Source organism: Mobula birostris, chromosome 3 (genome assembly GCF_030028105.1).
Source record: "Mobula birostris isolate sMobBir1 chromosome 3, sMobBir1.hap1, whole genome shotgun sequence".
Lineage (NCBI taxonomy): Eukaryota > Metazoa > Chordata > Chondrichthyes > Myliobatiformes > Myliobatidae > Mobula > Mobula birostris.
This window is the reverse complement of record NC_092372.1, coordinates 124,506,195-124,533,912: the sequence shown is the minus strand read 5'-3', so window position 1 is coordinate 124,533,912 and position 27,718 is coordinate 124,506,195. Positions and strand designations below refer to the sequence as shown.

The window sequence follows — 27,718 nt, the reverse complement described above, 5'->3', positions numbered from 1 at the left end:
GCTAAATTTCCACATTTAACTTCATATATTTATTTTATTACTTAGGGATACAGCAAGTTAAGAGGCCCTTCTGGCCAATTACACCCAATTAACCTGCTAACCAATATGCCTTTGGGATGTGGGAGGAGACCAGACCAGTCGGAGGAAATCCACATGGTCACCAGGAAACTGTAGAAAGTTGTTACAAACAGAGGCAGATCTGAACCCGTTCACCGGCGCTGCGGTAGCATTACGCTAACTGCTAGGCACTTCCCAGAAAGCGGAAATCTCTCTTTATTCCTTTGCACACTGACAATACAAAGACTAAGAGAAAGTTTAAGTTTATAAAGCACATCATCCACTGTGAATACTGAAAATTAGTGGATCGACATTGCAATATTCTGGTATATAATAGCAATGGGTTATGGTAGAGTCACACTGTAATGTGTTGTAATACTGGCAAAGACCTGTAATGATGTCACATGGTCCTAGACAAATTGTGATGGGATACAGTGGATTCCAGTGAATTGGGCCATTGGTTAATCAGGGCAGCCAGTTATTTGGGACAGCTCTTAAAGGACAAAAACGAATTGAGAAAATAGTCGGATTTCCTTTGTTTATTTGGGACACTGTGCTGCTTAATTGGAGCAGGACACGGTTGCCGAGCAGTTTCTACCTAGCATCGTGTGGCTGTTAGACACTGCACCATGCTTAGATTAAACAGTTTTTATGTAGCATCAGTTATGCATGTTCGTGTTCAAAAAGCAGTGATCACCGTCGCTGATAGTTAGTGAGAAATAAGCAGAAAGACAATTCAGATCTGCTCTGCTCACTGCCTTGGAGATGCCAGAAACGGCCAGGAGTGAAAATTAAACATTTTCACTGCTTCAAGTTAAGAACTACAAAGAATTTGAAGGAATCATCAATCATCTTGAATGTTATAATTGGGCCCAAAATGTACTGGTCCTGATGTGTCCCAATGAACCAGAATCCACTGATCCACTGCACATACAAAGTAAGTCAACAGGCATTAAGTACAGCTATAGATAATTTGACATCGGAGACAATGGGCACCTACAATTGTCACTGAAGTTGACCAGTGCCAATGGTCAGAACACTCCTCTGTAGGTGATTGATCATTGTGAAGCCAGCCAATGCCACATCCGATTTTGCTTCATTTTGCTTAAGACTTCATGGAGGGAAAGGTCTTTTGCGGGTAGGTTGACTGTGCCAAGTTCACAGGAGGATTTTATGCGACCTTCCTCACCCTTCCCCTTCCCCCACCGCAGCCCCTGCCCCATCCGGCTTCCATGCTGCTTCAGGCTTTTTCTGCCACCCAATTCTACGACATTTGATGAGATGTTACTAGGGAGAGAAAGTACTGGAAATGCTCAGCAGGTTGGACAGCATCTCTGGAGAAATGATAATAGATAATAGATCTACAATAATAGGTAATAGATCATCTATTGTAATAATATTATAGATAATAGATTATATCTATTATAATAGATATAATAGATAATCATCTCATAATTAATAGATAATAGATTGCCAAAGCCTCTCTCTCTCCACTGATTCTGCCTGACCCATCCTGAGCACGATCTATTTATAATTCTGTCACCCAATGTCCACAGTATTTTGGGTGCCATGGTAACATAGTGGTTAGTGTGACGCTATAACAGCTCAGGGTGCAAAGTTCAGAGTTCAATCCCGGTGACCTCTGTAAGGAGTCTCTGTACATCCTCTCCATGGAACGTGTGGGTGTATCTCCGGGTGCTTCGGTGCCCTCCCACAGTCCAACGATGTACCGGGTGGGTCAATTGGTCATTGTAAATTGTCCTGTGAGTGGGTTAAGGGTTAAGTCGGGGTCGTTGGGGGTTGCTGGGTAGAGTGGCTCGTAGGGCTGGAAAGGTCTATTCCGCGCTGTATCACTAATAAATAAACTTGAAAGTAACAGTGACGATGATAAATTGGAACTCAAACTTGCGGGTGAACTTGACGTCCGAAACGTAGGCTTCATGTGCTTTGCCTGAGGAAACTTAGTGAGTGAGTGTGATTTTCAGTTACTTTCTGTCCAGATATCCTCACTTTCCTCTAACAAAGAGCCCACGCGGGAAGTCGATCTTGGCTACAGGGCAAATTGCGAATCAGTTGTTTGAAGTTCTGTTGCAGGAATTGTGAGTTTCTTCCTCTTGGCCAGACGATGAGAGTGAGCAGAGGCACAAGAGTGAGGAGAGAGAGCGCAAAACAGTTCAGAACAGCGTGATGAGCAAAACTTTTTGCTGAACAAAATCCACTGGTTCACTCCAGCTCACTTCTCCATTCTGATTTTGATCGTTAGCATCGAATTCACAGTAACGTCGAAGAGGAAAGACCTGTGGGAATTAGTGCGTCCTGCCTTCCCTCCTTCCTCTGTGCTATCATAACCTTGTTCGCTGGGGTCCTGCGGCCTTCCTTGGCATCTTGCTCAGCTGAGCCATCAAAGATGGCTGACTGCGGGGGGAGCTCGGATCCTGAACTGCATGCTTGCTTCTTAAAAGCCACTGGGACAACTTGTTCCCTTTGTATGACCTGTGTAAAATATCCTCCTGAAAAGAGATGAAATAAGTATCAATTCAAGTTCAGATTTATCGTCATTCAACCATACACATATATATCACCAAACAAAACAACGTTCCTCCAGACCAAGGTGCACAACACAATACATATAACTCACATATTTAACACATAAAATAATATTACCACAAATAATAAGGTGCATTTACAATATAAATGAACAAGTAAATAGTAAAATACTACTGGTGCTTCGTACGGGATGAGGTCTGGGTGATGGGAGGGAGTTCAGTTGTGTTACAACCTAGGGGAAGAAGTTGTTTCCCATCCTAACAGTCCTTGTCCTATTGCTACAGTATCTTCTGCCTGATTGGGGAGGGTGGGGTCAAAGAGTTGGTTGTTATGGATGGGAGGGATCATTGACAATGCACACGCAGCATTCCTGATAAATATCTCAGATGGGTGGAAGAGAGACCCAGTGATCCTCTAGGCAGTCCTCACAATCCTTTGTGGGGACCTATGGTCAGGTGCCTTGCAATTCCCGTACCAGACAGTCAGAACGCTCTCAATAGTGCTCCTGTAAAACTGGATTAAGGCCCAATGCTCACCACATGAGCATAATTCCCAAGCACAGGATTATTGGCACTTGTCACAGAGTCACATGTGACAGAAACAGACCCCACACCACCAGGGTTCAGGAACAGTTGTTACCCCTGAACCATCAGGCTCTTGAACCAGAGCGGATAACTTCACTCACCCCAACACTGAATTTGCTTCGAACTCAGCCCACCCCACCACATCCATAGTTAAATCCATCAAGAAGAAAACACCCACCACCTGCCTGTGACTGTCTCTGTACTACGTGGGTGGGTAACTTCACTAACTTCACAACAGTACCCCACATGTGTCTGACTGTATAGGATCTCAGCCCATGATTGTCAATAAACACAAACACCGACTGTCAATAGCTGTGCACAGTATCCTAAAATTCAAAGTAAATTTATTATTAAAGCACATATTTATCACCGTATACAACCCCAAGATTCACTTTCTTTTGGGCATTCATAGTAAATCAAGAAAGACAATAGAATTAATGAAAGACCACATGTAATAGGACGGACAGCAACCAATGTGCAAAAAAAATCAACAACTGTGCAAATACAAAAAGAAACAAAAATAATAATAATAATAATAATAAATAAGCAATAAATATGGAGAACATGAGATGAAGAGTCCTTCAAAGTAAGTCAAGGGGAACAGTTCAGTGATAGAGTGGGTGAAACTGAGTGTTTTCCCCTCTGGCTCAAGAGCCTGATGGTTGAGAGGTAATAACTGTTCCAGAACCTGATGGTGTGAGTCCTGAGGCTCTTGTACTTCTTCCTGATGGCAGCAGTGAGGAGACAGTACATCTCCCCCTCACCCATTGGCAATAATCCACAGGAACTGCCCTGGCCCAGGTAATTTACTTTACACCCCTTCAGTTGTATTTGAGTGGAAACCCAGTATAATTTCATGAAGAGGCATCTGAATGTTTGCGTTCCTGCACTCCTGTGCTTCTGTGGTCCTGTGCTTCTGTGTTCCTCTACTCCTGTGCCTCTGTGTTCCTGTACTCCTGTGCCTCTCTGTTCCTGTGCTCCTGTGCCTCTGTGTTCCTGTGCTCCTGTGCCTCTCCGTTCATTACTCCTGTGCCTCTGTGTTCCTGTGCTCCTGTGCCTCTGTGTTCCTGTGCTCCTGTGCTTCTGTGTTCCTCTACTCCTGTGCCTCTGTGTTCCTGTGCCTCTCTGTTCCTTACTCCTGTGCCTCTGTGTTCCTTACTCCTGTGCCTCTGTGTTCCTTACTCCTGTGCCTCTGTGTTTCTGTGCCTCTCTGTTCCTTACTCCTGTGCCTCTGTGTTCCTTACTCCTGTGCCTCTGTGTTTCTGTGCTCCTGTGCTTCTGTGTTCCTCTACTCCTGTGCCTCTGTGTTCCTGTGCCTCTCTGTTCCTTACTCCTGTGCCTCTGTGTTCCTGTACTCCTGTGCCTCTGTGTTCCTGTACTCCTGTGCCTCTCTGTTCCTGTGCTCCTGTGCCTCTGTGTTCCTGTGCTCCTGTGCCTCTCCGTTCATTACTCCTGTGCCTCTGTGTTCCTGTGCTCCTGTGCCTCTGTGTTCCTGAACTCCTGTGCTTCTGTGTTCCTCTACTCCTGTGCCTCTGTGTTCCTGTGCCTCTCTGTTCCTTACTCCTGTGCCTCTGTGTTCCTTACTCCTGTGCCTCTGTGTTCCTGTGCTCCTGTGCCTCTCTGTTCCTGTACTCCTGTGCCTCTGTTTCTGTACTCCTGTGCCTCTGTTCCTGTACTCCTGTGCCTCTCTGTTCCTGTACTCCTGTACCTCTCTGTTCCTTACTCCTGTGCCTCTGTGTTCCTGTGCTCCTGTGCCTCTGTGTTCCTGTGCTCCTGTGCCTCTGTGTTCCTGTGCTCCTGTGCCTCTCTGTTCCTGTACTCCTGTGCCTCTGTGTTCCTGTGCTCCTGTGCCTCTCTGTTCCTGTACTCCTGTGCCTCTGTTTCTGTACTCCTGTGCCTCTGTTCCTGTACTCCTGTGCCTCTCTGTTCCTGTACTCCTGTACCTCTCTGTTCCTTACTCCTGTGCCTCTGTGTTCCTGTGCTCCTGTGCCTCTGTTCCTGTACTCCTGTGCCTCTGTGTTCCTGTACTCCTGTGCCTCTGTGTTCCTGTACTCCTGTGCCTCTCTGTTCCTGTACTCCTGTGCCTCTGTTCCTGTACTCCTGTGCCTCTCTGTTCCTGTACTCCTGTACCTCTCTGTTCCTGTACTCCTGTGCCTCTGTGTTCCTGTGCTCCTGTGCCTCTCTGTTCCTGTACTCCTGTGCCTCTGTGTTCCTGTGCTCCTGTGCCTCTGTGTTCCTGTGCTCCTGTGCCTCTCTGTTCCTGTACTCCTGTACCTCTGTTCCTGTACTCCTGTGCCTCTCTGCTCCTGTACTCCTGTGCCTCTGTGTTCCTGTACTCCTGTACCTCTGTTCCTGTACTCCTGTGCCTCTGTGTTCCTGTATTCCTGTGCCTCTGTGTTCCTGTGCTCCTGTGCCTCTCTGTTCCTGTACTCCTGTGCCTCTGTTTCTGTACTCCTGTTCCTCTGTGTTCCTGTGCTCCTGTGCCTCTCTGTTCCTGTACTCCTGTGCCTCTGTGTTCCTGTGCTCCTGTGCCTCTGTGTTCCTGTACTCCTGTGCCTCTGTGTTCCTGTGCTCCTGTGCCTCTCTGTTCCTTACTCCTGTGCCTCTGTGTTCCTGTGCTCCTGTGCCTCTCTGTTCCTTACTCCTGTGCCTCTGTGTTCCTGTGCTCCTGTGCCTCTCTGTTCCTTACTCCTGTGCCTCTGTGTTCCTGTGCTCCTGTGCCTCTGTGTTCCTGTGCTCCTGTGCCTCTGTGTTCCTGTACTCCTGTGCCTCTGTGTTCCTGTGCTCCTGTGCCTCTGTTTCTGTACTCCTGTTCCTCTGTGTTCCTGTGCTCCTGTGCCTCTCTGTTCCTTACTCCTGTGCCTCTGTGTTCCTGTGCTCCTGTGCCTCTGTGTTCCTGTGCTCCTGTGCCTCTGTGTTCCTGAACTCCTGTGCCTCTGTGTTCCTGTACTCCTGTGCCTCTGTGTTCCTGTGCTCCTGTGCCTCTGTGTTCCTGTGCTCCTGTGCCTCTCCGTTCATTACTCCTGTGCCTCTGTGTTCCTGTGCTCCTGTGCCTCTGTGTTCCTGAACTCCTGTGCCTCTGTGTTCCTGTGCTCCTGTACCTCTGTGTTCCTGTGCTCCTGTGCCTCTCTGTTCCTGTACTCCTGTGCCTCTGTTTCTGTACTCCTGTGCCTCTGTTCCTGTACTCCTGTGCCTCTCTGTTCCTGTACTCCTGTACCTCTCTGTTCCTTACTCCTGTGCCTCTGTGTTCCTGTGCTCCTGTGCCTCTGTTCCTGTACTCCTGTGCCTCTGTGTTCCTGTACTCCTGTGCCTCTGTGTTCCTGTACTCCTGTGCCTCTCTGTTCCTGTACTCCTGTGCCTCTGTTCCTGTACTCCTGTGCCTCTCTGTTCCTGTACTCCTGTACCTCTCTGTTCCTGTACTCCTGTGCCTCTGTGTTCCTGTGCTCCTGTGCCTCTCTGTTCCTGTACTCCTGTGCCTCTGTGTTCCTGTGCTCCTGTGCCTCTGTGTTCCTGTGCTCCTGTGCCTCTCTGTTCCTGTACTCCTGTACCTCTGTTCCTGTACTCCTGTGCCTCTCTGCTCCTGTACTCCTGTGCCTCTGTGTTCCTGTACTCCTGTACCTCTGTTCCTGTACTCCTGTGCCTCTGTGTTCCTGTATTCCTGTGCCTCTGTGTTCCTGTGCTCCTGTGCCTCTCTGTTCCTGTACTCCTGTGCCTCTGTTTCTGTACTCCTGTTCCTCTGTGTTCCTGTGCTCCTGTGCCTCTCTGTTCCTGTACTCCTGTGCCTCTGTGTTCCTGTGCTCCTGTGCCTCTGTGTTCCTGTACTCCTGTGCCTCTGTGTTCCTGTGCTCCTGTGCCTCTCTGTTCCTTACTCCTGTGCCTCTGTGTTCCTGTGCTCCTGTGCCTCTCTGTTCCTTACTCCTGTGCCTCTGTGTTCCTGTGCTCCTGTGCCTCTCTGTTCCTTACTCCTGTGCCTCTGTGTTCCTGTGCTCCTGTGCCTCTGTGTTCCTGTGCTCCTGTGCCTCTGTGTTCCTGTACTCCTGTGCCTCTGTGTTCCTGTGCTCCTGTGCCTCTGTTTCTGTACTCCTGTTCCTCTGTGTTCCTGTGCTCCTGTGCCTCTCTGTTCCTTACTCCTGTGCCTCTGTGTTCCTGTGCTCCTGTGCCTCTGTGTTCCTGTGCTCCTGTGCCTCTGTGTTCCTGAACTCCTGTGCCTCTGTGTTCCTGTACTCCTGTGCCTCTGTGTTCCTGTGCTCCTGTGCCTCTGTGTTCCTGTGCTCCTGTGCCTCTCCGTTCATTACTCCTGTGCCTCTGTGTTCCTGTGCTCCTGTGCCTCTGTGTTCCTGAACTCCTGTGCCTCTGTGTTCCTGTGCTCCTGTGCTTCTGTGTTCCTCTACTCCTGTGCCTCTGTGTTCCTGTGCTCCTGTGCCTCTGTGTTCCTGTGCTCCTGTGCCTCTGTGTTCCTGTGCTCCTGTGCCTCTCTGTTCCTGTACTCCTGTGCCTCTGTGTTCCTGTACTCCTGTGCCTCTGTGTTCCTGTGCTCCTGTGCCTCTGTGTTCCTGTGCTCCTGTGCCTCTGTGTTCCTGTACTCCTGTGCCTCTGTGTTCCTGTGCTCCTGTGCCTCTGTGTTCCTGTACTCCTGTGCCTCTGTGTTCCTGTGCTCCTGTGCCTCTGTGTTCCTGTGCTCCTGTGCCTCTGTGTTCCTGTGCTCCTGTGCCTCTGTGTTCCTGTGCTCCTGTGCCTCTCTGTTCCTTACTCCTGTGCCTCTGTGTTCCTGTGCTCCTGTGCCTCTCTGTTCCTTACTCCTGTGCCTCTGTGTTCCTGTGCTCCTGTGCCTCTGTGTTCCTGTGCTCCTGTGCCTCTGTGTTCCTGTGCTCCTGTGCCTCTGTTCCTGTACTCCTGTGCCTCTCTGTTCCTTACTCCTGTGCCTCTGTGTTCCTGTGCTCCTGTGCCTCTGTATTCCTTACTCCTGTGCCTCTGTGTTCCTGTACTCCTGTGCCTCTCTGTTCCTGTACTCCTGTGCCTCTGTGTTCCTGTACTCCTGTGCCTCTGTGTTCCTGTGCTCCTGTGCCTCTGTGTTCCTGTGCTCCTGTGCCTCTGTGTTCCTTACTCCTGTGCCTCTGTGTTCCTGTACTCCTGTGCCTCTGTGTTCCTGTGCTCCTGTGCCTCTCTGTTCCTTACTCCTGTGCCTCTGTGTTCCTGTGCTCCTGTGCCTCTGTGTTCCTGTACTCCTGTGCCTCTGTGTTCCTGTGCTCCTGTGCCTCTGTGTTCCTGTACTCCTGTGCCTCTGTGTTCCTGTGCTCCTGTGCCTCTGTGTTCCTGTACTCCTGTGCCTCTGTGTTCCTGTGCTCCTGTGCCTCTCTGTTCCTTACTCCTGTGCCTCTGTGTTCCTGTACTCCTGTGCCTCTGTGTTCCTGTACTCCTGTGCCTCTGTTTCTGTACTCCTGTTCCTCTGTGTTTCGGTGATCCTTATGAGGATCGGTTGAGGGTGCAAGGGCTTTTCTCTCTGGAGCGGAGGAGGATGAGAGATGACTTGATAAGAGGCATGGATCAAGTGGGAAGCCAGAGACTTTTCCACAGGGTAGAAATGGCTAATACTTTCTGGAATATTTTATTGCATTACTACGTGACATGATATTGCGTTGGGCTATGAATCCAGAGTTACATCCACTAGTCTAGAGAATCTGCCTGGTGTTCTGAGGATATTGGACTATTGGAGTTTTACTTCTCAGTCAGTTTGCCCGAGAGACGCTAACCCATTGTGAAAGCTGGTCTCCTTACCTGGCGTTGGGTGGGAATAAACAGGGGCATGGAGTTCAACGTCTCCGGTGTCGCGCAGTATGATTCCAGTAGCTGCAAGTCACAGCTTTTGAAACAGCATCTCTCCACAATCCCTGTACTTGGCTTTACGGAATTCTTATCTGGGGAGCAGAGGTCACAGTTATTTTCTGGCACTGTACTCCCCGTCAGCTGTTTCTCGATCGATCTGAATACTTCTCACCAAACCAAGGTCCCTGGCCAGCTAGCCCCAGTAAATTCAGATTAAGATTCGTTTGTTAATCATGCATACGTTGAAACATGCAGTGAAATGCTTCTTTGACGTTAACAACCAGCACAACCGAAGGATGTGGAGGGGGCAACCTGCAAGTGTCACAGCCCATTCTGGCACCAACATTGCATGCCTGCTATAATCAGCAGAAAAACACAGCACACAGCATGCAACCAAACAAGCCCCATTCCTCCGTCACACACACATACACAGACATTCCTCTAACTCCTGAGCAGGCCTCTGGGCCTCCGATCTCCAGTCTCCAGGCTTCAGGCTTCAGCCACCAGCCGTCGGCCTTTGAATTCCAGATTTCCAATGAATCTTCGGTATAGACCTCCACCCTGCTCTATCTGAATGCAGGACCCTGAACTGCAGACAAACTCCAGGCTCGAAATCAGTGCACTCTAACTGACCAGCCCTTGGACCTCATGGTTGGCCTCCAAATGTGGAGCGGAGGCCTGGTCTGTCCTCAGGGTAGCATGGTAGTATAGTGGTTAGCATAATGCTTTCACAGTGTCAGTGACCTGGGTTCAATTCCTGCCTCTGTTTGTAAGGGGTTTATGTGTCCTCCCTGTGACAAGGCTTTCCTCCAGGTGCTCTGGTTTCCTCCCACATTACAAAGACATACGGGTTGGTAGGTTAATTGGTCACATGGGTACAAATGGGCCGTGCAATTGAACCAGAAAGGCCTGTAATGCTGTTATATCTCAAAATTAAATTCAATTAAATTAAACCATAATCTGGCTTCTAACAACTACACATTCCTGTCCCCAAATTCCAATTTGACCTCTATCCCTGAGCCAGCATTACGCGTGGAAGAGTACTCCCCAACAGTGAATTCTAGCTCTTCTCAGTCAGTGCTCAGTCTGAGACACCATGATCAAAACATGACGCTGGAAACCCCACATAAAAACAGACTACTGTTGGAAAGAGCCAATCATAAACACAGGAGATTCTGCAGCTGCTGGAAATCCAGAGCAACACACACAAAGTGCTGGAGGAACTCAACAGGTCAGGCAGCACCTTTGGAGAGGGGTGAACAGTCAGTGTTTTGGGCCGAGACTCTTTCTTTCCATTCCCTACCTGTTCAGATGCCTGTCTGAATGCCTCTGAAACATTGGTATTATATCTGTTTCCACCATCTCCCCCGGCAACACAATCCAGGCACGTGCAGTGGATTCTGGTTAATTGGGCCATCAGTTAATTGGTGAGCTGCTTATTTGGGACAACTCTTAAAGAACAAAAACTAGTCAAGAAAATAGCCAGGATTCACTTCGTTTATTTGGGACATCATGCTGCGAAGTTAGGGCTGAACAAATTCTAGTTAGCGTCAGTTGCGTGCCATTGTGCGGCCATTAGACACTACACCAAGTTCGAGTGAACAGATTTTAAATAGTATCTGTTGCGTGTGTTTGTGTTCAAAAAGCAGCGATTTTTGTCATGGCTAATTGGCAAGAAATAAGCAGTAAAACAATTCAGAACTGTTCTGCTCACTGCGGTTTCAACCATTCGGGCTCAGAGATGCCAGAAACAGCTGGGAGTGAAAATGACTACTTCAACAAGCTAGAAACTATGAAGAGTTTGAAGGGATCGGCAATCGTCCCGAATATTGCAATGAAAAGAAGATTTGGAAGATACATTCGTCAAAAGCATAGTATGAAGACAGTCCACTATCTGCACTGGGTGGCCACACTGATTTTGTTCATTGCGTACACTGGATAAATTCCTCCGTCTTTAACTATTAGGAACTAATACACAGTTTTATGGAACTGTAATAGTATTGGTAGTGTTCTCATTTGTACTGTATTTCATGTAAATACATAATTTTCTACTCATTTTGTCTTTTTTAATAGTTTTTTAACGATTTCCATGAAACATCGGCTAATTGGTGCAGCCACTTAATTGGGCCAAAAGTCCACTGTTGCGCCAGGTTTCCAGCGCCAACATAAACTGCCATTGGGCGTCCCACCATAACGTAGCAGCTAGCGCGACACTATCACAGCTTGGGGCATTCCAGAGTTCAGATTCCGGCACCCTCTGTAAGGAATTCTTACGATATTCCCGTGAGCGCTTGGGTTTCCACTGGGGGCTCTGGTTTCCTACAATAAACCGCACTTGAACTTGAACGACAGGCAGAAGAGATTTTGTTGATTTGGCATCATGTTTGGCAAGACAACGTGGGCTGAAAGGCCTTTCCTTGTGCTGTATTGTTGTGAGATCTAACCCAGGTGATACCCTGGGGAAATGAGCTCAGATGGGAAATGAGGTTCCTTGAGGCTCACTGTAAAAATGCAAGGGGCCAGACATGGAAGGTTTGGGGGGCTCAGAGTCCTTGTGAAGGGTTTCAGCCTTAACCATCCCTATCTCACCCAGCTGCCTTCTCCCTCAGCTGGGCTCACCTTCACCTGCCAGCTTGCACTTCCCCTCCACCCACCTTCTTCATTTGGCTTCCTCTCACTTCCTCTCCGGTTCCGATGAAAGGTCTCAGCCCAAAATGTCAACTGTTTATCCTTCTCCATAGAAGCCGCCAGACCTGCTGAGTTCCTCCAGCATTATGTGTGTTGCTTAAGGTTTCCAGCGTCTGCAGAATTTCTTGTGTTTATGACATTGATTTATCTAACTTCCATTAATTTCTCCCCCTCCCCCTTCTCTCTTTTCCATTCCCATTCTAATTCCCTCTCACCCCTTCTCTTCTCTTCATCTGCTCATCACCTCCCTCTAGTTCACCACCTCCTTCTCCCGTGGTCCACTCTCCTCTCCTAGCAGATTGCTTCTCCAGCCCTTTCCCTCTTCCACCTATCATCTCCCAGCTTCTTACTTCATTCCCTACCCACCCACCACTCCCCCTCACCTGGACTCACCTATCACCTGCCAGCTTGTACTCCTTCCCCTCCCCTCACCTTCTTATTCTGGCTTCTGCCCCCTTCTGTTCCAGTCCTGAAGGGTCTTGGCCTGAAACATTGACTGTTTATTCATTTCCATAGAGATCCCCCAGCGTTTTGAGTGCAAAGATCAGACTGGAAGTGGGATGTGACAGACTACTAGGGAGAGGGCAAATTTGGCATTAATGTCCCTGGAAGTTTGAAGGGGTGAGATCAATATTCCTGCATCTATTGATTGAAAGGAGAAAACATATACTCAGTGACCTCTTTATTAGATGTCTCCTGGTCACTAAGTGTATGTCAGTAGTCTTCTGCTGCTGTAGCCCATCCACTTCAAAGTTCAACGTGTTGTGCATTCAGAGATGCTCTTCTGCACACCATTGCGTGGTCATTTGAGTTACTGTCGCCTTCCCAGTCAGGCTATTCTCCTCTGACCTCTCTCATTATAAGGGGTTTTCACCCACAGAACTGCCACTCACTAGATTTTTTTTTGTTTGTTTTTTGCGCCATTCTCTGCAAACTCTAGAGACTGTTGTGTGTGAAAACCCTAGGAAATCAGCAGTTTCTGAGATACCCAAACCACCCCATCTGGCACCAACAATCATTCCATGGTCAAAGTCACTTAGGTCACACTTCTTCCCCATTCTGATGTTTGGTCCGTACAGCAACTGTACCTCTTGGCCATGTCTGCATACTTTTATGCATTGTGTTGCCAGGTGATTGTCTGATAAGGTGTAGAGATATACATAATAAAGTGGCCACGGAAAGTATCACCAAGTCCAAGGACTGTTATGTTTTGCTGTACATTCGTGGTGTTGGGCAGTGTGGAAATAGACCTTCGGACCAACGGGGTCTACATTGAGTACAAAATAGCCAGTTACGTGGAGGCTACAATAATTCTGTTATTTACTCTCCACACATTTTCACCAGCAGATTCTACCGTTCATCAACACATGACTTACAATTCACCTGATGCTTTTCCACAGAGTTTGGGTGAGAGAAGAACTGGAGGTCATGGGTTAAGGGTGAAAGGTGAAATGCTTAAGGGAACTTGAGGGAGAACTTCTTCAGTCAGATGGTGGAGAGAGTGAGCAAGTGCCAAGCATGTTTGATTGCAATTTTTAAGAGAAGTTTGGACAAGGATGGGAGGGCTATGGAGGGTTTTGCTCTAGGTGTGGGTCGATGGGACTCAGCAGAGAAGGTCAGCATGGACTAGATGAGCCAAAGGGTCTGTTTCTGTGCAAGAGCTGTCTATGACTCTACCGACCCACACAATATAGGGCTACGGGAGGAGACCGAAGCGCCTTAACGAAACTCACTTGGTAACAGGCAGATTGGGCAGCACCAAAGGTCAGGAACGAACCTGGCTTTCTGACTCTCTGGTCCACCAGCTGCACCACTGTGGCGTCCATTCCAAGAGTCTTCGCCAATCGCATGCTGGTGATTGCATTTGAAGTTACCACCACCTCCCAGCAATTTCCTTTATCCCAGGCCTTGAGATGTTGCAGTCTCTTCAGATAGCTAGAACCCCTTAGTAAACCTTCAGCTCCATAAAATGCCAGTTAGACCACACTTGGAACGGTGGTCAGATCAGGTGTCCTCATTTTAGGAAGGATATGGAGGCTTTAGAGAGGGTGTAGAGGAGATTTACCAGGAGCATGTCTTATGAGGATAGGTTGAGGGTGCTGGGTTTTTCTCTCTGGAGCGAAGGAGGATGAAAGGTGACTTGATAGAGGTGTACAAGATGATAAGGGTCATAGATAAAGTGAACAGCCGGGGACTTTTCTCCAGGGTGTAAATGGCTAATTTTAAGGTGATTAGAGGAAATTATGGGGAGGATGTCAGAGATATCCTCCAAACACGTGCAGGACGGTAGGTTAACTGGCCACCGTAAATGAGACCATAAGACCATAAAATTTTGGGACAAAATGTGGTCACTCGGCCCATCAAGTCTACTCTGCCATTCCATCACAGCTGAACTTTTTCAGCCCAATTCTCCCATGTAACTCTTAACCCCCTTTACCAATCAAGAACCTGTCAATCAAATATACCCAGTGACTTGGCCTCCTCAACTATCTGTGGCGATGAATTCCACAGAATCACCTCCCTCTGGTGAAGAAACTCCTCATCTCTGTTCTAACGGGATGCCTTTCTATTCTGAGGCTGTGCTCTCTGGTCCTAGACTTCCCCACTCTGGGAAACATTCTTTCCACGTCCACACTATCTAGGCCTTTCAATATTTGGTACGTTTCAATCAGATCCCCCATCATTTTTCTAAACTCCAGCAAGTAGAGGCCCTGAGCCATCAAACACACCTCATGTGTTAACCCTTTCATTCCCGGGATCAGTCTGATGAACCTCCATTGGACCCATTCGAATGCCAGCACGTCCTTTCTTAGATAAGGGACGTAAAACTGCTCACAATATTTCAAATATGGTATGACCATTGCCTTAGCAATATCTTAATTTTGAATCCATGCTCCTGGAACGCAAACTCTCTCTCTAATTAAATCATCCTCTCCACCTATATACTAGTTTTAATATCTGGTGGTCTTCAATGAGATTCTTTCCTTCATCCTTCTGAATTCTACTGAGTACAGACTGAGGGATGTCAAGTGTTCCTCATAATGTTACCTCTTTTATTTCTTGGTTAATTCTTGTGAAGTTTTTCTAGACTTCCTCCAAAGCCAGCACATAGGCAAGATGGTTGGTTTCTTGACGAATGGGAGGTACAAAGAGGTATTCAGAGGACCTGTATTCTCACCTGCACACTAGGGACATGGGAGTCCTAGTTCAGGATTGTCTTAAGGTTATCTTGCAGATTGATTCAGTAGTAAGGAAGGAAAGTGAAATGTTGGCATTCACTTTGAGACGGCGACAACGTAAAGGCAATGATGTAATGCTCGGCTTCATACAGGGTTGGTCGGAGCGCATTTGGAATATTGTGAATAATTTTGGGCTCTTTATCTGAGGAAAGCATGCTCTGATGCTGTCATTGGAGTGGGTCCAGAGGAAGTTCTAAAGAAAAATCCCAGGAGTGAAAGGGTTAATGTATGAGGAGCATTGATGGTTCTGGGCCTGTGCTCACTGGAGTTTAGAAAGATGAGGGGGATCTCATTGAAACCTACCAGATTTTGAAAGGCCTGGATAGCGTGGGCATGGAGAGGAAGTTTCCCTTGGAAGGATAATCTAGAATCTACAAGCATAGACTCAGAATAAAAGGACATGTCTTTAAAACTTAAGACTGGCGGTCTGATGGCTAGGATTCAGTACTCTCACCGCTGCAGACCAGGTTCATTTCCTGGTTAAGGAGGAGTGTTTAAGGATGTAACACTGAGACTTTATAAGCCATTGGTCAGCCCAGATTTGGAGTAGTGTGAGCCGTTTTGGACCCCTCATCTAAGGAAGGGTGTGCTGGCATCAGAGAGGATGCAGAGGAGGTTCATGGGAAGAATCCCAGGAATGAAAGGGTTAAAGTATGAGGAGCGTTTGATGACTCTGAGCCTTTTATTTGTTGGAGTTTAGAAGAATGGGGGGGGGGGAATTCTCATTGAAAAATACCGAATATTGGAAGGACTAGATAGAGGGGATGTGGAGAGGATGTTTCCTATAGTGGGGGAATCTTGGACCAGAGGGCACAGACTCAGAAGAGAGGGATGTCCATTTAGAACAGAGATGAGGAGGAATTTCTTTAGCCAGAGGGTGGTGAATCTGTGGAATTCATTGCCGCAGACGGCTATGGAGGCCAAGTCATTGGGTGTATTTAAGGCAGAGGTTGATAGGTTATTGATTGATCAGGACATTAAGGACTACAAGGAGAAGAAGGGAGAATGAAGTTAAAAAAGAATGGTGCAGTGTACCTACTGTGCCAACTGGTCTAATTCTGCTCCTATGTCTTACGGCCTTATGATTTATCTTGTTGGGCCAAAGAGTTCAAGCAACTGCTCGCATAATCAGTGCATACACTGGGTTCAATTAGACACAAGAAGGAGTCTTATTTTGTTTAATCTTGGCTCCGTACCCAACATCTGGGATGAATATTTGGTCCATGTAGCTCCACATATGGGCCCTATTGTGTAGAGCAGGCCAAAGTCTTGAAGATTTGAAAGCAAACTGTAGCTTCGGCGTGCCCCTGATTTCAGAGAAATAAAAGGCAAATGAACTTAACATCTGATTTTTTTTTCTCTGACATTATCTGGCAAAGTTTCATCTTGAAGGTTAAACATTCCAACCACTCACAGAGGACAACAGCTAACTCTTCTGACAACCCAATCATCTTCACTCACCCACAGACCATATCCTATACTTAGGAATGTTTTGGAAGGAGATCAGATCCAAGCTCTGAACAACTTGGAGCAGCAGAGCAGACATCTCATAAGCTGTAACTGAGTCTCTGGTGGATGGCTCAGGACTACTGTACCGCAGGGCATGTCATAGTATTTGGACAGCCTGTTGTCTTCTGCACATCGGTTGTCTGTCTGACATCGTGAGCAGTTCTTCACTGACTCTATTGTGTGTATTTACTGTGAATGCCTACAAGAAAATGGATCTCCGGGTTGCACATAGTGTCATGTGCCGCAGGTAATTTGATAACACATTTATGCTGAACTTTGAACCTAGAATATTACAGCACAGAACAGGCCCTTTGGCCCATAGTGATCTTCATATGCTCCAAGTCCATATTTAAATTTGCTAATGACACCACTGCCGCTGGCTGAACCAAAGCTGGTGACAAATCAGCATACAGGAGGGAGATTGAAAATCTGGCTGAGTGGTGCCACAGCAACAACCTCTCACTCAATGTCAGCAAGACCAAAGAGCTGATTATTGACTTCAGATGAAGGAACTCAGACAGGTCCAAGAGCCAGTCCTCATCGGGAGCCCACCTATTTAACTCTAATCTAGTCACGGGACAATTTGCAATGACAATTTCACCTATGAACTGATTCATCCTTGGACTGTGGGAGGGAACTGGAACAGCTGAAGGAAACCCACACACATGCGGGAAGGAACGTAGAAACTGGCTTACAGACGTCGCTGCAATTGACCTCTGAACTCTGACGCCCCGAGCATCATGTTAATTGCTACGCTGCTGTGGCGTGGTTCATCCTGCCTTTAACTGTGTCGAGACCTTTTTGCCTTAGGCCAGCCAGATTTCATCGCTTAATCACCAAGGAAGCTTCTGCTGAACTGTTGAATGAATTTCCCGTGCTTGTAATCGGCAGTGAGAGCTCCTTCATTATTAGAAACACCTATTACCAACAACCTCTACAAAACTCTCTCATTTGTGTGTGTGGGCCAGCACCTAAGGGCTGGCCCTGGGGCATCCTTGGGTTGTGTTGGCTACTAACATAGCTGATGTAATCCACTATCTGGTACAATGTACACCTGATAAATAAATCTGAATCTGATTCTGATTGCGAAGCTGGAAAGATTGGGGTGCGAAAGGTCTTTAATTATGCTCGCTGCTTGCCTGCGGCAGGCTTAAATATAAATGGAGTCAATGAACAGGAGGCTTGTTTGCACGGTGGACTGGACTATGACCACAACTATAAATGTGGAATAAAATGTGCATAATTACATAAATAACAGAATGTATTTACATTGTAAGCAGCATTATAAAATGTGATTTAAACTGTTTACAGTACAATGAAGTCACGGGGGTCATAGATGCAGGGGGTGGGTGGGTAACTGGAATGGTTGATCAGTCACAGGGGTAATAGATACAGGGGGTGAGTGGGTAACTAGAATGGTTGATCAGATTAACTGCCTGAGGGAGATGAGGGAGAAACTTTTAAGATGGTGTGAAGTTTTTGTTTTAATAGCCCTGTAGTACTTTCCATCGTGACAGGGAGCTCTCCAATAGTCTGATCACAGTGGGATACAAACTGACCTTGAGCCTGGTTTTGTATTTTCTGCCCAACGGCAGACGGAAGAAAGAAGAATGTCGGGGGTGTGTGGGGTCTTTGATTATGCTGAACACAAGAAAATCTGCAGATGCTGGAAGTCCAGAGCAACACCACACAAAATGCTGGAAGAACTCAGCATGTCAGGCAGCATCTGTGTAAATGAATAAACAGTAGACGTTTTGGGCCAAGACCCTTCTTCAGGATTGGATAGGAAGAGGGAAGATGCTAGAATTAAGTGGGAGGGGAATCAGGCTATCTTGAAGGCGATAGGTGAAGCCAGGTGGTGGGAAAGGTCAAGGGCTGGAGGAGAAAGAATCTGACTGGAGAGGAGAGTGGACAACAGGAAAAAGGGAGGGAGGAGGGGACACACAGGGGAAGTAATAGGCAGGTGAGAAACCATGAAAGGTCAGAGTGAAGAATAGGAAGGAATTCTTTCACCAGAAGGAGAAATTCATATTCATACCATCAGGTGGGAGGTCAGCCAGACAGGAGGTAAAATGTTGCTTCTCCACTCTGAGGGTGGGCTCATCTTGGCACAAGAGGAGGCATGGATCAGCACATCAGAACGGGAATGGGAATAGAAATTAAAATGTTTGGCCACCAGGAAGATGGTGCAGAGGTGCTCAGCAAGGTGATCCGCCAATTTACCACGGGTCTTACTAATGCAGAGGAGGCTGCTTCGGGAGCACCAGGCACAATAGACGAACCCAGCAGGTATGCAGGTGACGTGTTGTCTCACCTGGAAGATCTGTTTGGGGCTCTGAATGGAAGTGAGGGAGGAGGTGTGTGGGCTGGTGTAGTGAACATGTCGTAATTTGAAATTACAATTAGCTTTGTGGATAAACATTTGTAAAAAGGTAGCAGTACAGTACAATGCATAACAATAAGGTCAAATCAGAAGTATAGTAAGATCAGTCGTGCAAAAAGAGAGCAAGTTAGTGAGGTAGAGTTCATGAATTCATAGACCATTCAGAAATTTGATGGCAGAGGGGAAGAAGCTGTTCTTAAAATGTTGAGTGTGTGTCTCCAGACTCCTGTACCTCCTCAGTAACGGTAGCAATGAGAAGAAGGCAGGTTCCCCGATGGCTCAACAAGCTGCAACTTAGCGGCCAGATGGCTAATCCATAAAATGGAAAGGTATTCACTTGAGCATCTTGTTGGAAATGTTCACATTAACTTACATTAATGCAAGAGTATGGTTGAAATCGAAAGCAAAGCCACCAACCTGATAGCACGAAGGTCTATTGTTTCCTCTCAGTAATTATTTTTCCACCCCCTTCCCTCTTTTTCTATTCCTCTCTCTGGCCTCTTAACTCTTCTTCCCTGCCTATCACCTCCTCATGGTGCCCCTTGTCCTTCCCTTTCCCTACGCTTCACTCTCCTCTTCAATCAGATTCCTTCCTCTCCACCCTTCCACCTTCCCCATCCACCCAGCTTCACCCGTCACCTTCTAACTTGTCAAACTTCCCATCCCACCAAACATTTTATTCCGATGTTTTCTTTTCCAGTCCTGATGAAAATTCTGTGCCCAAGACATCGACTGTTTATTGATTGCCATGGATGCTGAGTTCTTCCAGCATTTTGTGTGTGTTGCTTAGGATGTCCAGCATCTGCAGAACCTTGTGTGTTTAAGAGGATCAGAAATAAGGCCCCCCCCCCCCTGACCGATCTGCCCTGGAAAACAAACATGGGAATCAAAAGGTTTTAAGCGAGAACTCACCGAAATAAAAGCCTCGTTCTCCACAGACAAACTGCAGCGTGTCCACGAGCTCGGAACCACAGAGATTCTCAGCCACCACTGGCCACTGGGGCAAGATAATGAGGCAACATAGGAGCATGCAGAAGCGATTCAGTGTATGGACCTGCCCGGGGAAGAAACAAAGAACAACTTCAGACCAGCCAGTGGCTACACTCACTCAGCTCAGAACCAGAATCAGCTTTCTTATCACTGGCAAGTGTTGTGAAATTGGTTGTTTTGTGGCGGCAGTGCAATGCAATGCATAAAAATAAAAAAAGACTATTACAATAAAATGTGTGTGTCTATATCTATCTATCTATATTTATCATCAAAGTAGGTATATGTCACTACATACACACCTGAGATTCATTTTCTTGCGGGCATACTCAGAAAATCCAAGAAACACAATAAAATCAATGAAAAATGGAACCGAACAGGACAGACAAATAATTCACAGAGGACAACAGACTGTGCAAATGCAAAAGAAGATGATAATAACAATAATAATAAATGTATATCAAGAACATGAGATGAAGAGTCCTTGACAGTAAGAAATTAAACAAGTAGTGCAAGAAGAGAGAAAAATATTGATGAGGTGTGCATGGGTTCATTGTCCCTTCACGAATCTAAAGGTGGAGGGAATTAGTTGTTCCTGAGATGCTGAGTGCGTGTCTTCAGCTTCCTGTACATCCTCCCTGATGGTAGCAGTGAGAAGAGGGCATGTCCCGGGTGATGGAAGTCTTTAATGATGGACGCCTTTTGAAGATGCCCTGGATGCAGGGGAGGCCAGTGCCCTTAATGGAGCCTGCAGAGTTTACAACTTTCTTCAGCTTTTCCCGATCCTGTGCAGCAGCACCTTCCTCCCCTCTATGCCAGACGGTGATACAGCCAGTTAGAATGCTCTCCATGTACATCTGTAGAACATGGGAGGAGCTAAAGGTGGCAGCAAAGGTTTTTGTGAACCTGTGCGACTTCTTCCAGTTTGTCCAGGAAACAGTTTAATTTCTTCTCTTTTAATGTTTTTTTTCTCACTTTCTGAGCTAGCTGGGGTCCTGTCAGAGTCCATGATCTGCAGCTGCACTCAAACCGTGGTTCTTCACGGCAATGGGTTCTCCCTCTTGGAACTTGCCGAGCAGCCTGGCTTCGATATTTCCAAGAGCGGCCTGGAAGTCGTGCGCCTTCAGAGTGCGACCCCACGAATGGCCTGATTCCTTACCAGTGTCGCTGACTGAAGTGTCGTGAGAGATTGAGTCATCAAGACAGCAGTGTACGCTGCTGTCAAAATAAGCAGCCCTGCAGACTGTAACATGGAAACAGTGAGCTGTTGGTCTCCCTTCTCGCTGTGGCAGGAATGATACCTCTCACTCCCCTACGAGTGAGAGAGAGTGCTGGGATGGACAATAGTGTTTGATAGTCTCTAGGTCATGGTCTCAGGGGCTTTGCTACTGTTTGCATGTGGGTGGTGGGGGGAGGTTGTTGCTTGTGCATGGGAAGAAGAAGGGGGACATTGGGGTTCTAACGTTTTCTGTCATTCAGTCTTTGGGTTTGTGTTCTGTTTCATGGATGTCTGTGAAAAGTAAGAATTTCAGGTTGCATATGGTATACACTCTCCAGTATTACATTGAACCACTGAACCATTTGCGAGTGTCTTTGGCGACTCACCAATTCTCCTCAAACACCTACTGAAATATTTCCTCGACTTCTGCTCGGTGGTATAACACACACTCACCGGTGGACAGTGGTGGCAAACAGACGCTTGACAAAATTCAGCATTGACCCTCACCCACTGCTACAGACACACCACAGAAAGCCATCCGTCTGGATGCTTAGAATGGCTACTGCTTTGCCCAGGGGCTGCAAGAAATTGCAGCAAGTTGTGGACACAGCTCAGTTCATCGCAGGACCATGCCTCCCGTTCCTGGACTCTGTCCACACCGCTAGCTGCCTCGAAAAAGCAGCCAACATAATCAAACCCCCCAATTTAACAGACTGTCAGATAGGCATATGGATGACAGGAAAATGGAGGGCTACGTGGAAGGGAAAGTTTAGATTGTGGAAAGGCACAATATTGTGGGCCGAAGGGCCTGTGCTGTTCAATGTTGTGTTACAGTTTCTCCCTTTGCACTATCTCAATGTGCTCATGTTTGGAATTGATTTGTGTGGAATGCACAGATATAGATTCCTTTTAACTGGCAGGATATTCCCACCAACTGAACTAAAGCCGGGATTGTCTTTCACTCTTTTCCCTGTCTGTGATCCCTCCTCACCACCCAGTCTCTTTAGTTATGGACAAATAATTCCCTAAACCCTCAAAAACACATGATGTAAACTTAAGGGCGGTATTAGACTCAATAATGGTTACCTTCAACCCTGTCATGGACGTTACCAAGCCCAGCAGGTAAAGGAGGAGGGATGGGCAACTCCATCCCCTAAAAACCCAGAGCTACAGAAAAGCCAACAGAAGCTTCCTGGGTGAGGAAGGATATACCAAGAATATAAGTGAGACCTGGAACACAGTTTGAAAGACTGGCCCAGGATAGGGGAATCTGGTGAGCTACTGTCGGCAGCCTGTGCCCCAGTAGGGTTGACGGGACTTGAGTAAGTAAGGTTTACCGCCACTGGTAAATGAGACCCAGGTGTAGCTGTGGTTTGTTTAACAGGTTGAGATATTGTACATACGCTCACAGACTCGAGCACAGCACAGGTAGTCCCACAGTGAGGCATCAAGCACTGAGATATTATTATGAGAGTGCGTACACTTACCGTAGTGGTAAGTGTAACGCCATTTTGTTTTTAGAGATACGGCATGTAATAGGCCCTTCTGGCCCTTTGAGCTGCTCCGCCCAGCAACCCCCGATTTAACCAGCCGGTCACAGGACAACCTACAATGACCAGTTAAGCTACCAACCTACCATCGTCTTTCGGCTGCGGGGAGAAACCAGACCATCCGGAGAAAACCCACAAATTCCCCAGGAAGGACAAACAAGCTCTCCGACAGTCAGTTCTGCCCGTTTCTTCCAGTTTCCTCCTACATTCCAAAGGTGTGTAGATTAGGGTTGGTGAGTTGTGGGCATCCTACGTTGGCACTGGAAGTGTGGAAACGTGTGTGATGCTGTTCACAGTCTGTCACTATTCCCTACTGATCACACAACAAGACACTACCCGGTACCTGTCTATCCTGTGCCCTGTGCCTTTAGTGTGAGTTAGGCTGAGACACAAGCAGATGATGGCACAGGAAGGGTTGTAGAGGGACTCGCCAGAGTCAGGCATGGTGCCCGAAACTGTACTCAGATACTCGGCCACAGCTCGCAGGGGGCACTGTGGCCAGGACACCGCACCCATGAAGGAGCAAACTGAAAGATTGCACAGCGTGGCGACCAGAATAACAGGTGAGTTACTAAAAACTGGGGCTCACCGGGAGGGAGACCGTTCAAAGCTGACCCGCCTGAGTATGAATGTGGCAGAGCTTTTACATTCTCGGTGAGTAAAACTACATTCTGACAACAGAATGGTGGCTAAGTAACATACTAGATCCTGATGACAGAGTAACACGATTGTCCACATTCTAACAGTATATCCAGTTTTCTATTACAATGGGTGCACACTGTAACATAATTAATGAAACTCCTGAACCTTGGACGCCATTACTGCTGCATGCCACGTGCTCTGCTTCTTTGTCTGCGTTTCCCTGATACCACATTAGCACAGTCTGGAGTAGGCCCTTCATCGATCGGGGCTGACACCCCAGCTGTCTACACAGGCCAGAGCAGCAAGATATGGAGAGCAAGTTGCTGCCCGTGCAGCAGGCTCCCTTTTTCCACACAGCTGATGAACTCAAAGGAACGGCAAAAACATTTTTGGCACCAGAGGGGTCGCAAGAGTTGCCAGTCAGCGTTGGACTCAACATAGGACTGCCTTCGGGACTCCAGCTCCGGAGTCTGTCTTTGAGTTTACTCCTGAAGGCTTACCCACGAGTGGGTATAGCCACAAGACAGCGGAGCTTTGAAATCAGAGTTTCCCCTCTCCTCAATGAGCTGATTTGCCCCACCTGCTGAAAGCAACTGGTTTTAAGGCACCAATAACCCACCTTTGCCCCTTCTCCTGACAGTAGAAATGGGTTAGTAGCTAAACCACACATGAAGGGCAGGAGAGCTGGACTGGGTTGTCAAAGGCTATTTGAGACACACACCATTAGCAGCATTCAGTAAGTAGTGGGAGCTTATCCCCACTACCTCCGCCCCAGCTATGACAGCCTTAATGAGCCAGCCATAGTGAGCACAATCCACATCCCTATTTACTCGTCACTGGCTCTCGCTGTTCTCTCCCCTATAACACACAGCTAATAACACTGGGGCAGTTTGCCCATGGTTGTGGGGAAGAACGTTGTATGGAGTTAGAGTTCAGATACCACGGGGGCAACGCAGACTGGGGCAGTATCTGCAGATACTCACAGGATGCCGACAGACCCGAGTAGCTATCACTGTAAAGCAGCAGGGGTTTGAGATCAGAGTCTTTCTTCTCCTAGAGGAGCCCCTTCTGCCCAAATATATGGTTTTTGAGTTGTATTCTGTACTACCTCTGGTAGTTGCATGATACACACCTACTGAATGTGTTCGTGAACATTTCGTGAATGTGAGTCGGAATCATTTACTATCACTGACCTATGCCGTGAAATGTGATGTTTTCCTGCAGCAGAACAGTGCTGTACACACAAATATTACTCTGTTACAATAGCAAACACATGTAAAAGTCAAAAAGGCACTGCAAAAAGAGAGCAAAAATAGTGAGGCAGTGTTAAACACAAGAGATTCCGCAGGCACTGGGAATCCAGAGCAAGGCACACAAATTGCTCAGCAGGTCAGGCAGCATCTACGGAGAGGAATAAACAGTCAACCTTTACAACTGGGTCCCTGGACCATTCAGAAACCCTATGCTGGAGGAGTAGCTGTTCAGAAAATTTTTAGCGTGTGTTTTCAGGTTCCTTTCACCCTTCCCTGATGGTAGCAATGAGAAGAGGACATGTCCTGGGTGTCGGGGGTCCTTAATGATGGATGCCACCTTCTCTAGGCATCGCATTTTGAGGATGTCCTCGATGCTAGGGAGGATAATGCCCATGATGAGAGCTGGCTGAACGTATAGACATCTGCAGTATCATATTGTACATACTAACTTGTCTGGATTATAAATGCAAAAGATTCTGCAGTTGCTGGAAAACCTGAGCACTACAGACAAAATGCTGGAGGAACTCAGCAGGTCAGGCAGCCTCTATGGAGGGGAAGTAAACAGCTGATGTTTGGGCTGAGGCCCTTCATCAGGACTAGGAAAGATTGGAGGAAAAAGCCAGAATATGAAGATGGAAGAGTGGACAACCTGATGGCATAAACATCGATTTCTCTAACTTCAGACTTTTCTCCCTACCCTCTCCTTCTATTGCCACTCTGGGTCCTGTGTCACCCCTTGTCTTCTCCTCAATTACCTCCCTCTAGTGTCCCCCCTCCTTCCTTTTCTCCCATGGTCCACTCTCCTCTCCGATCAGATTCTTTCTTCTTCAAGCCATTCCCTTTTCCACCTATCACCCGCCAGCTTCTTCATCCACCCTCGGGCGTGTATGCCATCTTCCTCCTGACCGATGTCAAACACACACAAAATGCTGGAGGAGCTCGGCAGGTTATGAATAAACTGTCAACATTTTGGGCCAAGACCCCTCATCAGGACCGGAACAGAAGGGGGAAGGCACCAAGATAAAAAAGGTGGAGGTGGTGGGGAAGGGGGACAGCGAGAAGGTGATTGGTGAAACCAAATGGGTAAAGGTGTAGATTAAGCTGCTATAACACCCAGGAGAGATACTGTGCATGCAGACTCAGACATGTAACATAAGAACATTGTATACACTGGCACAGGATATGGAGAGAATGGACTTCCATCAGTACAGGAAACTTCTACAGAAATGTACATTAGTGAAAAGTCTTTACATACACTTAGACTATGCACAGATACTGACTCTTTCAGATAAAAATTTAAAGCATTTCCTTTTAAGATATGATTTTAACTTTATCCGCACCTCGGAGCTTTCTTGGCATCAGCCCTTAATAAATCTTGCCATACGTTGCCTGGAGCTCAGAGCCTGCCTCGTCAGCCCAGCTGTGAATGTTCCGCTTGCCAGCAGAGTTAGCAACCGAACTCTGAACCAACAAGCGCCACTGCTCCTTTCAAGTCGGAGATTCTTCAGTGTATGGAGAGAGTTCTCTGCTTTCCCTTCATGAGCCATCACCTCTGCCTGTAAATACACTCCAGCAGCCTCTCTTTACTTCTGAAACTCACCGCTCAGAAGTTTTCAAAGACAATGGTTAATACCTTCTATATTCCTCTCTCTATTTGCACCCATGCTTTCTTCTTCTTCTGTCTTCCTCTATATCATTGCTGTCATTTCTCACTGTCTCCTGATTTGATTTTATTGAGATACAGCATGAAACAGGCCCTTCCGGCCCAGCAAGCCACCGACTTAACCCTAGCCTAATCACGGGACAACTCACTGTGACCAATTAACCTACTAACCGGTATATTTTTGGACTGTGGGAGGAAACTGGAACATCCTGAGAAAACCCACGCATTCCACAACGAGGATGTACGGACTCCTTACAGAGGACGCCGGGACTGAACTCTGGATCTCAATGCCCCGTCACACTAACTGCTTCGATACTGTGGCGCCCTTACTTCTCACTCATTACGCTCTGCCCAAATTCTGTAATTTTTCATCCTCTTGCTCCCGTTTCCACCACCCAATATTGTTTTTAGTTTACCCCTTTTGCTCCTTCACCTCTGTGCTCCCTCTCTGAATCACCCCCCATCTCTCTCTCTGTCTCTCTCAGAAACTTGTAAACTCAGCCAGCTCCATCATGGGCACCAGCCTACCCAGCATCAAGGGCACCTTCAAAGGGCAATGCCTCAAAAGGGTGGTAAGGACCCCCATTAGCCATGCCCTCTTCTCATTGCTACCATCAGGGAGGAGATACAGGAGCCAGAGGACACACACTCAAATTATTCAAGAGCAGTTTCCTCACCTCTGGCATCGGATTTCTGAATGCACAATGAACCCATGTAAGCTACCTCAGTATTTATCCCCTCTCTTTTGCACTACTTATTTAATTTATTTTCTTTTTTTATTTTCTTGTTTAATGTCTTGTTTTAGTTCCAGAGTTTTTGGTGCAGTTTCTTCCTCTTATTGTGTTTATTATTATGCATTGCACGGTACTGCTGCACAAAACAACACATATGCCAGTGACATTAAACCTGATTCTGATTCTCTCTCTCCTTCCCTAGAGTCACTTCTGCCCACCCTGCTTTAATCCACTTCTAACTTTTTTTACATTGTTTCCAGCCTCACCAGAGCAGAACGAATGCCCTGGTCAAGACAACTGAAGCTCCACATCAGATTGAGAGATGAGCTTTACTTGTCACATGTACGTCGAAACATAGTGTGAAATGCGTCACTTGCGTCCAATCAAATCAGCGGGAATTGTGCTGAGGGCAGCAGCCCGCCAGTACCGCCACGTTTCTGGCGCCAACACAGCATGCCGGCAACTCACTAACCCTATCCCGTGCGTCTTTGAAGTGTCGAGGCATGCGAACTCCTGGCGAACAACGGCAGGATTCGAACCCCGATTGGTGATGCCTAGCGCCGCAAAGTGACCGCGCCAACCATGCCGCTACCCTGATACCCCAGCTTTTGCCATGCCAATGGAAAAATCCAGCACAAAATCTCCCCAGTAATAAATAAAAGAACTCCAGTTAAATTATGAGAGTTATGAACATGACTTGTGGTTGACTTCAAAGATGTCAAACACAAATTGGCACAAATATCGGACAAAGAAGGTCACCTGTAGTGCACAACTGCAGCAGATGGAGCTGTGTGTAGAGTTCATGATGGGGTCTGTAGTGCGACTCTCCTCTGCGATCCT

At 47.3% G+C, this 27,718-nt stretch overlaps 1 protein-coding gene across 1 annotated transcript; it reads right to left on the bottom strand.

The window, feature by feature from the left end:
* Positions 1-46: 46 nt before the first annotated feature.
* Positions 47-27,718, bottom strand: LOC140194691 (insulin-like growth factor 1). The gene is made up of 4 exons (XM_072251949.1): positions 27,638-27,718; positions 19,743-19,884; positions 8,964-9,103; positions 47-2,567 (listed from the first exon to the last, which is right to left on the bottom strand). Exons 1-4 carry the CDS (start codon positions 27,680-27,682, stop codon positions 2,400-2,402), a joined length of 495 nt encoding a protein of 164 aa, XP_072108050.1. The 5' UTR covers positions 27,683-27,718; the 3' UTR covers positions 47-2,399.